The sequence below is a fragment of the Nipponia nippon genome, unplaced genomic scaffold (assembly GCF_047370975.1).
Source record: "Nipponia nippon isolate SJK-2023a ecotype South Korea unplaced genomic scaffold, ASM4737097v1 scaffold_11, whole genome shotgun sequence".
In the NCBI taxonomy this organism is placed as follows: Eukaryota; Metazoa; Chordata; class Aves; order Pelecaniformes; family Threskiornithidae; genus Nipponia; species Nipponia nippon.
The window spans coordinates 14,743,062-14,753,969 of NW_028262302.1; the positions used below are offsets into that span (position 1 = coordinate 14,743,062).

At 39.7% G+C, this 10,908-nt stretch overlaps 1 protein-coding gene across 15 annotated transcripts in view; it reads left to right on the forward strand.

Moving 5' to 3' along the window:
• The window catches only part of UNC79 (unc-79 subunit of NALCN channel complex), a 116,337-nt gene extending 106,331 nt beyond the window's left edge, over window positions 1-10,006 (forward strand). For 13 of the 15 annotated variants that reach the window (XM_087747580.1, XM_087747581.1, XM_087747586.1 and 10 more), the window contains 3 exons: window positions 3,199-3,276; window positions 8,076-8,117; window positions 8,812-10,006. In XM_087747580.1, the coding sequence (XP_087603706.1) occupies window positions 3,199-3,276; window positions 8,076-8,117; window positions 8,812-9,012 (321 nt within the window). In that variant the 3' untranslated portion in view covers window positions 9,013-10,006. Of the gene's footprint in view, window positions 1-3,198; window positions 3,277-4,728; window positions 4,997-5,970; window positions 6,235-8,075; window positions 8,118-8,811 lie in introns of those variants that run through there. The other 2 variants (XM_087747583.1, XM_087747584.1) reach the window with 2 other exon arrangements.
• Window positions 10,007-10,908: the final 902 nt, after the last annotated feature.

Consider the following 10,908-nt stretch of genomic DNA (forward strand, 5'->3'; position numbering starts at 1 on the left):
GATTTAGCACAGATTAAACTCAGAGGGCTTGGCTGTGTTTCAGTGGAATACATCGGACTACGAATAACGTCGTAAAACAACTTTGATGCTTTTGAGAAATTAAAAGGAAAGCTAATAACTAGTGGTTTAACCTCACAGTGACCCTGAAACAGGATCTAGCCAGGGTCTGCCTGAAACAGAATCAAGAGCTAGAGTCACTGCTTGTTGGATTAAGGGCTCCCTGCATCAGGTCTCGTTTTATGTATCTTCCTGCTCTTCGCAGTGGTCCTATTGTTTCGCCTGACTCTGCCTTACAGGAGCAACTAAGTGTTTTAGGATAATTCCGTGAATATTCATTTGAATATTTTTTAGCATGTGATGGTGAAAAAATACATAAATGCTGACACTTGACTACTCATAACCGATTGGTTACTCGTCAAAAATAAGCTACATAAATATCTCTGGAAACATTTTTGAGTAATGAATGACTTGAAGGAGATATCTCTAGAGATAAGGTTGGAAAGGGAAATGTTCATTCTGTCCAGAAATTGCCCAGACCATTTTTTGGAAATAACTTTTAAGCATTTATTTATCTCAACTACTCACTGCTGTTGGAGCAGCTTTGTACAATATGAACCCAGAGGGGTCCCAGCAGCCTTCTCATAGGTGCTACCTTTGCTTCCCATTGACTAATGATTCTCTGCAGGATTAGGGTTTAGAGCTTGTTTCTGATGGGCAAGATGTATTGTGTTTTGCACTTTCCAGAAAGTCATGACAAGTCTGTCATGACTTGTCAAAACTTTTAAACTTTAACTGAGATGGTAACTAGTAGTTTTGGCTCTGGAGAACCTGATACAAGCTTTGAGTGAGAAGGATTCTTTATATGTGGGCCAGTCCTCTTAAGTCAGGTGCTCTTAAGGTTTGGGATTTTCATTCTTTGGTTGGGTTTTTTTTCTTTTTTAAATGGAGACCTGCTATCTATATGGAAATTATTTTATGTAATTCCCTTTTCCCCATGTGAAACATCTTCCACCCCAAGGCAGGTATGGACCTTTGCCCTTTCAATTGTAATTGCATGGGCTGCACTTGAATGTCTTTGAACCAGTTACTGTTCCCTTATGTCTTGTCCATATCAGGCAAGGACCACCTAAAGCTGTCTTTAAATGATATTGTAGCCTCTGATATCTAGTGAGATCTCTGTGGTTGACAAGCCACTGTTGGGAGCAGTAGTTCATGAAGCTCCATTTGAATGAAAGGGAAATCATAGAATCATAGAATGCTTTGGGATGGAAGGGACCTTTAAAGGTCACCTAGTCCATCCCCCCTGCAACTGGCAGGGACATCTGCAACCAGATCAGGTTGCTCACAGCCCCATCCAGCCTGGCCTTGACTGTTTCCAGGGATGGGGCATCTACCATCTCTCTGGGCAACCCATTCCAGTGTTTCATTACCCTCATTGTAAAAAATGTCTTCCTTATGTCCAGTCTGCATCTACCCTCTTTTAGTTTAAAACCATTACCCCTTGTCCTATCGCTATTGGCCCTGCTAAAAAGTCTGTCCCCATCTTTCCTATAAGCCCCCTTTAAGTACCGAAAGGCTTCAATAAGGTCTCCCCAGAGCCTTCTCTTCTCCAGGCTGAACAACCCCAGCTCTTTCAGCCTTTCCTCATAGCAGAGGTGTTCCATCCCTCTGATCATTTTTGTGGCCCTCCTCTGGACCCTCTCCAACAGTCCTACGTCCTTCTTGTACTGAGGACCCCAGAGCTGGAGGCAGTACTCCAGGTGGGGTCTCACCAGAGCAGAATAGAGGGGCAGAATCACCTCCCTCGCCCTGCTGGCCACACTTCTTTTGATGTAGCCCAGGATACGGTTGGCTTTCTGGGCTGCGAGAGCACATTGCCGGCTCATGTCCAGCTTTTCGTCTATTAGTACCCCCAAGTCCTTCCTGGCAGGGCTGCACTCAATCCCTTCATCCCCCAGCCTTTATTGATACCTGTATTGATACGGGATTGCCCCGACCCAGGTGCAGGACCCTGCACTTGTCCTTGTTGAACCTTATGAGGTTCTCACAGGACCATTTCTCCAGCTTGTCCAGGTCCCTCTGGATGGCGTCCCGTCCCTCAGGCGTGTCGACTGCACCACTCAGCTTGGTGTCATCTGCAAACTTGCTGAGGGTGCACTCGATCCCACTGTCTATGTCATTGATGAAGATATTGAACAGCACTGGCCCCAGTACGGACCCCTGAGGGACACCGCTTGTCACTGGTCTCCATCTGAACATTGAGCCATTGCGCAAGGCTTCTCACTAGCCAGTTGTTTAGTCAGACACAAAGGCTTCTTGTCAAGCCTTAGGACAAGAATATGACCTGGAAGTCCCTAGTTCCAATCCTTATTCTGAAAGTATCTCATTATGTGGCTTTAGTGCAAGTTATTAAACTCTTTGCCTCAGCTATTGCTCTGTGAAATGTAGATAATAATACTTGCCCGTCCCACAGGGGTGTTGTGAGGTTAATTAGTCACTGTTTGTAAAGTGCTTTGAAGATGAAAAGCACTACGTAAAAGCTAAGTTTGTTATTATTGAGGGGAATTTACACATAGTTCAGACAGGTGCTGTAAATACTCACTGCTGGCTCAGGGTATTTGTCTTGTAGCTATGAATTTACACAATATAAAACATAAAATGCTGTCTACTACCAAATAACTGATATTCTCATCTGTCATAATTCATGGTACAAAATGAAAGAATTATGGACTAGCTGCCAGTTCAGAACAATAAATTGTCTTTTGATGGGGAGAAAAAAGATGGGTTCTGTGGGTATGTTCATTTTCAAAGATTGAGTAAATAAAAATATCAGTTTCTGACACTGATTGATGAGAACTACACAGCAAAGGCATGTAAAAGGATTTATGACATCTGAAAAGAACAAAGCTGAAGGCAACTTGTTTTGATGTGTGATACGAATTAAAATACATCAAGCACTTTGAAATATTTAACAGATAGGTGTTGCCACATCAGGGGAAAACTAAATAAAGAAAAATGTCCCTTACGTGCTCATGTAATATTTAATCTTATATGTCAGTGGTTAATAAATGCACATCTAGTGATTCAGTATAACTGCCAAACAAATGCAGGAAGATTCTTTTTTAGAGACTGTTGGCTTAGCTTACAAAACTGGTATGCTGGACACTAATTTGGTTTTACGCTTGTTTTTTTTTCAAGATGGTGGAAATGGTGTGCCTGCATGTGATTAGTTTAATGGAGGCTTTACAGGAATGCAACTCTACTATCTTTGTAAAGGTAGGCATACCAAACTATGAAAATTTAGTTAATGATGTTGCCTGTCTATTGTGATTTCTAGACATGCTGTCCTCTGCTTCCTCTCCCGCTCAAAAAAAGAAAGTGGAAGAAGCTGAGGTTGAATGCTAAGGCAGAAATAAAACCTAGTAGAGCATAACAAAAAGTAAAATCTCTGGTAAGAAGTAAGACCAGACCATAATCTCAAATCCAAGTTCTGATTTTTTGTAAATGAACTTCTGATCTACTTCCTCTTTATATTGATGCAATGGTCTTACTCCTCTAATAGACTCAACTGGTGTCACTGACTTTGAGAACCTCTAGGTACTGTCTCAATTTTCAGCCATCCTTTAGCTTTTAATCATCGTATGTCCTTTGCAGATCACCTCACTGTTCTGATCCTCACATTCTTTTAGACTGATAACAAAAACTTCGTGCCACAGTGGTTTTCTTATTATATGCCTACATGTCTGACTTACTCAAATATATTTTGATAGTGATTCTTCTTCCCCTAGGATGTGTAACAGGGTATTCTTTGGTTAGAGAATCAAATCCTGCATGCTCCATTCATGTAACATTCTTTTTTTGGAAATCAGTAGTCAGACTCCTGTGGGTCACCACAGCGTTTTCAGAACAGATTCCCAAAGGACTGGGGTAGGCTCACAAGCACAAATTGATTTTACTAGCCCTTTTTTACATTTTTTCCTATTGCGTTATTCTGAAAGGAGTTTTCACATAAAATATCAACAAATCAAGTAGTTAGTTAAACACACTCTGAATCTAACTGAAATATGTTAGTTTATATAGTGCTTCTGTTGCCATAAAGGAAACTTCTGACTGTTGTTTTACTCCCGTCTTTTATGGTCAAGCAGGAGTTGAAAATAAAGTAGCTAAAATTGAAGGTCTTGATGTCAACTGGCATGAAAGTATTCATACTCATCATAAAAATACAGATTTATAGTCAGTAATGACTTGATTCACTACAGAAACTCTGTCACTATGGGATGTTAAAGTGATCATGGCTGTCCCTGGAAGACATATGGGCTTCTCTTTCAGCCAGTCCAGGATGTGCAGAATTGGACAAGGATGAAGAATGGCTGTGAAAACAGAGGCCTTTAGGGCCAAATTCCTGTCACAATTAAAATGAATGCTTTCAGGGGGTTATATTTGAGAGTATATATCAATAATATGCTAAATCAGGTTAAAAGGACGTTGTTATTACTACAAAATCAAGCTCATAAGCCTGTGAAATTCAGAGTTAAGGTGCTAAGCTTTCTTTCATGTTCAGTGGATGAGAGATGGAAGAGAAGAATCTGGGTGACCAAATCCCCTTTACTCAGCCCTACAGTAAAATCCTGCAGGAACAATATACATACGTAATAGCATTATAGGATCCATAGTCCCAGGTTACTAATTTTTTTCAAAACTAACTAATTGTAAAAATATTTATTGTAGATCTGAAAAGTAAGTGTCATGATTTGGGGAAAGACTTACTGTATGTTTGAAGTCCTTCAAAGAGGCAGAAGTGTAAAGCTTATTCGCACAGGAACCAATAAGTGAGTGGCATCTCTATAATTAAAAAAAAAGATCAACTTTGAGACTGTCTCTTCTTCAACAGCATGAAGAAGATGGGAACTTTGTTACTCCTACTTCAGAAGTCTGCAAGCATGACAATTCTTTGAATGTTAGTTGACTAGGCAGATTTTTGGTAGCTTGTTTTATTCTAGACAATCTTTTATTGCCCTGCCTTTGATAATGAAACAATTCTATCTTGTGCTTTAATGCTTTTTTTTATTTTACTTTATTTTAGATATAAGCCTGTCAAACAAGGTGTAGTTTTCACTGAAGGAAAGGCCATAGTGTAGTGAGAGAGGTTTTTTTAAACAGAACATTCTTAACACTCTTTCAGAGATTCATTCAGCAAAATTAATTTCCAATTACTTCCTCTTGGAAGTGAGCACAGTAGCACTGATAAGTCCTGACCATTTATCATTCATATAATTATATTTACTGCGGTGTCTTTTATTCCATCTAAGGAATCAGGTGTTGCAGAAACTTCATTTGTTAATGAAGTCATTGCATGATTCAATACCCACATATTTTTAATGCACCACAAGGAGAAGGTGGTGCATGTCACATGATGCCAGGTGATTTATGGGACAGCTATCTTAGGTGTCCATTTCCTGTATGACAAGTGAGGGGAAAATATGTCCTAAAACAAGAGACAAAGAGAGGACGTAAACAACTCAGCTCTCCTTCACTGAAAGAGCTTTCTTTATCCCCAAGATAAGCACTCCTTCATCTCCTCCTTGTGTTGGTGCTGTGAGGTTACCTCCTGGTACTATGTTGGCCTTTTTGCTACTAAATTAAACACTGGTAGCATTGAGACATGTCTTGATTGCTTTGTATAGTCTTTGAGCCATTCCTTGTATTCTCAGAGGATATTTTTTGGATCTGATGTTAGACTTTCTTTACCAATCTGGTGAGGAAAACAAAGTTTCTTTCCTGTGAAAACATTTCAACCATTATGTATTTATTTTTCTAAGTTGGAGTGAGAGAGAGATACACATTTACATAGATGCACACATAGCCACATATATATTTAATTCATTATATTTTCCGCTGAGGGGAAGTGTGCTGCTTTAGGAGGGCTGAAATGAAAGTGTTCAGCTTTTCTCCTGTTTTTCTGTGTCAAAGGAACTGGGAAACTAGCCATCTCAGGACAGCCATTGATGATGGACACCAGCTCCTTGCTGATCACAGCTGTCTGTCTGACCATCAGATGTATTTCTGAAGAATTTGGGAGCCTACAGTAGTGAAAGGAGCAGCTCAGCAAACCACAACGTCTTTTCCACAGACCCAGGGGTTTTAGGCAGCTTCAGCAGCTGCTGGGTAGACTTCTAGAGAACTGGGCAGGCAGCAGAGTTGGGGAACCAGAAGAGCACAGTGTCCAACCGGTTCTCCAGGCTGGTTTCCATCAAAACTTGCACTAGAATCAACATAATTCTGTTGAAAATATAAACTCCAAAAAATTGACAGTGTCTGACAGTAGTCTGTTCTTCCAGCTGTTCTTTCTAACTAGCTTTATGTATTCTTCCTTTGTGAAGAAAAGGCTGGCTGGGAATTAGGTAATAAAACTCAAGTGTTTCAATAAAAATGTCTTCTTGTCTCATTTATCTAATGGGCAGCTGTAGGAGTGGAGGGTTTGCTTGCTTGTGCCTGCAGCAGAATGTTTTGTTTCCCTAAATGTGTCCAGACTCTGGAAGACAGAAGTGGCGCTGGAGGACAATGATCTGTATCTAACCTTAGACCTCTACAGTGTAGGTATCAATATAACCTAGTTTCTGTGAGTGCCCTTTATAGTCAGTGGAGATAAACAGGTGTTTTTGGACATGATTCATCTTGATCTATTTTAGATACCTGCTTTGGGACAAGACGAACTGGACGTGAGAAGTGCTTGATTCTCTCAGCTGACTGTAAAGGATGTCCAGTGAATTGGTTCAGATGCAGAGGGGTACCCTGAGTTTTCTGCCTAGCTTCCCTCCTTGCTTGACATACTTCTGACACCACTCCTGTCACCACTGGCTAGTTCCACAGGAACTTCATTAAGGCTGGATGAAATTTTCAGTGACATTTTGTTGATGGCAGTGGGGCATGGAGCATGGCTTCTCAGTATGCTTACCTGGTCCCTCCTCTCCAAAAAACACATCAGGACTTGTGGTCACTGGATCTTATTAAGCACTTCGTTAGTGTGAGAGCTCACAGAAGGATGCACAGAACTCGCATGTCTGCTGCATCTGGCTGCATTCCAGCTGTTTTGGCATTCATCTATTTGTAAATGCTGAGGTTTGAATATGGTTTTTCATGTGGTAGACTAAGTAATCAGTCCTGACAGAGCTGCATATGATTCTCCAGCAAAACAGCACTGAAATTGAAACAATTATTGTTCCTTGCACAAGGGAAACAGCACTTTATCTAATGTTGTCAATAGTGATTAGGTTTAACTTGCAGCTCCCGGTAGCATAACTGGCAAATTGCAAATTTTAATGCTATTTGGAGGAACATTTTAGAAGAATAACCTCAGTGGTTAAATTAATATTGGAGAACATGAATACTTTTGCTAGAAATGCCTCTCTGTCTTCCATAAGCTTGTCATGTTATACTTACTCAGAAATAAAAGTTGTCTGAAGAGCAGGAGACCGAAATAGGTATCAGTCCAGTCGTGGGTGACAGATTCGCAGACCTCCTTGCCTTGTCGTTCGGGATAGTTAGAATTTTTACCTGTGCTCCCAGGCCTATAGGTCACATTCTTCAATGAAGCATTGATGTGACTAGTGGCTTATAAAATGCTGGTTATCATTTAAATATCTGGCCTATTATTAGGAACTTCTGCTGCATGTTTTTTCAGTTCTTGATGTATACCTTGCCATGCAGAATGTTTACTGTATTTATTCCAGTATTGCTCACCTGCACATACAGAAACACCCTCACAAAGGAAATAAGAAGTGATTTCCTTTAACAAGTTTTTATTCTGTACTCTCATCGTTGCCTTAAACAGGATATCAGTAATTGCTATTGGTGATTCATCAAGCTGCAAATGAGGGAAGCTGGCATCTTTACCTCTGAGAGTTACCTGCCCCAAAACATATGCATAATTTAAAAATAACCACATTTTCAGATTTGTGGTTCAGGCTATGTCCATTTGGACAGCTAAATGCATTAGATACACCCTTCTCTGTCTCACAGTAACTGGAGCATGTTTACAGTCACTTGTATAATAACAATATATACCTCTCTTACAGCTCATACCAATGTGGTTGCCAATGATACAGTCAAATCTAAAGGTAAGTTGTTTCTAGTACCTTATCCTTTTATTCTTAGTGTTACACATTTCTGTAAATTCTGAAAATAGGATCACTAGATGTGGTCTCCAAACTCAAAATAGATCACTGTAGCATATCCAGATGCACTGGATGACTCAGCCCTGAAGGTCTCAGGTGTGAGCATACACAGAGCATCATCAGCTAGGATGCTTGTCCTGTAGTCAGTACTGCTCTACCTTTCCCTTCTGAAACACTTTCCTCTAACCAGGTTCTGCAGCAGGGCCTTTCCTCCCTGTTTACTGAGATTGGTTGTGGTTTTCTTGATGTCTTAGGCTTGAGAGTCCCCTGACAAATCAGGATTGGGACTCTTGACCCAGGAGATAGACTTTGGTTCTATAGCAGATATTGTGAGCCTGCTTGCTTGGGTAAAACTGTGCCAGCTGGCCCTGTTTGTGAGAGAGAACAAGGTGGATCAGTGTGGGTTGCCAGTCAAGAGAATTTTGGTGATGAGAAGTGTTGGAGTTGGTCTCAGTATGGACTTGTTTCTGTACATTTGCCTTTCATGGCAACACTACAGTGCAGGATGCGGAAGAAAGAAACGTGACGCTGCAGCAGTGGAGGAACTTTCCCTGGCCAACAAACAATACCTTTCACAGTGCTGTATTAATGTATGTGTTAGAGGAAAGAAACTGAATGTTTTGCATTATTTCAACAGCATTTATCTGCTGGACTCCAGCTACGCCTCCAAGCCATCCAGAGCAATGTCAACCATCACAGCCTAAGGATGTTACAGGGGTCAGGACAAATGAACAATAGCTCATCTGTGCTCCGCAAATGGCTACAGTGTACCCAATTTAAAATGGCTCAAGTGGAAATTCAGTCGTCAGAAGCTGCATCTCAATTTTATCCTTTATGATTCATGTAATTTGCTCCAAATGTTCATTTTTAGCCTAGCAATAACAGGGTTAGAGCTGTAAAAGACCTTTTGTATAAATCAGTATACAGAGTATATACTGTATCTATACTTTTTAGCCTGGGACAGATGGTGGAAAAGCTTATAATGGGTGAAGCTAAGAGCCTGATCCTGCCAGTCTTTAATTACCCTTACTCAGGATCAACAGGTTCTCAAGTCTTCATTCACGAACATGTTTTTGCAGGATTAGACTCAAATCTATCACATTGTACATATCTCTCTGGTCATTGAAATATCTTGTTCTTAAATGTTTCTTTACATTATTTTTGAAGCTAAGACAAAAATCACTTTTCTTTAACTTCTATTTTTTTTAAAAATAGAATTGTGGGTATTCACAAACATATGGAAGTGCTATGTTGCTATTTTTTGACAATAACAAAAGAAAACAGGGTTTTTAGGAACCTTTATAGGAGTTTTTTTGGGGGGCTGTCTTTTTTTTTTTAGATTCACAGCTGGCAATGCAATAAAACCTGTCACTATAAAACAGTGGTGTTCTAATGAGGCTTTTTGTCATCATCTTCTGGGAAAACAGCAGCTTGTAAGGAGAGTTATTATAAAGTGCACTTAGAAATTAGGTTGTTAAACTGTGCCAATTCATTTGTCTTTTTCTCAGTACTGTTTTCCAAATCTGCCAAGTCTGATTTATTATTTTTTGAAATATTGCTTTTACTTCATTGATTCTGTGCTGCTCTTCTTTGTAGGTTTCATAGAAACCTCTTTAATTTTGTGACTACTGTATTGTATTCTTCTGTCAATACTTGTATACAGTGCAATTAAAAATGGATATCCTAGACCTATTCTTATTGATGTCTACAGAAATTATGTTGCAGACTTCAAGAGAAGCATGAGTGGACCTGAACTTTTGCATAATGATATTTACAAATCACAGCTTTTGTACACTATGATGTTTAATAACAGATGGATTTTAATATCATTAAGGGACTCAGCCAAAGCCCATTGGAATCTAAGGAGACTCAATTAATTCAGTGCATTTTACATAAAATCTTGAGAGCACCATGATTTACCACTTCTTGTAGTTAATACTTAAATCTGTGCAATCACAGTTGCATTTTCTGTATTTATTCCTGTCATGCACTGATTAGAAGAACAGCAAACACACATTTAAGTTGTGTATTAGAATGCTATTAAATTCTTAGTCTTTATTACCACTCTCAGAATCAAAATTTTTCCTCCTTGACTGCGTGGAAGTGGAAAGGCATACCTGTAAAGAACTGCCTGAGTACATTTCAGTTGTTGTGGAGGGTCAATCTTTCCTCAGTGCATTTACCAAAGAAAAAGTGGAAATGTTTGCAGATATGCCATTAAAGTACCATTACGCTTTAAAAAAACAAAACCCCAAAAAACTAACCAGCCAAATGGACAGTAAAGCGTGTGCTAGCTTGCTTAGAAGGTGCCCCCCTCTGTGTTTTTAGTGGAAAGAAACTGATTTGGCTTTCCTTCCTTCCCAGATTCTCACATTAATATAGTCTAAGCTTAAACTGGACCAGTCTATCCAAAAGAAAATCTGAGATTCATCATAAACTAGTTTTGCTTGTATTTGCTTGAGGTGAGTGACTTGCATCTGACTAAGCAGAGCTTTTGAGTTTCTGGAAAACATTTCTGTTGTGATGTGAAGATTATTAAGAGATCCACCAGATGATAATTTCTTAGTGTTTCAGGCATTGATTTTTGTCATGCTGAATCGAGATTGCACAGACCTGCATGCATTGATAAGGGAGGGCTTCTTCCCAAATTTTCATAGTGCTAAGAGAGGGAAACAGCATTCTTTCTCCAGCTTTTGACTGACTATGGGGAAGAAAGAACAAAGTGATACAGAAA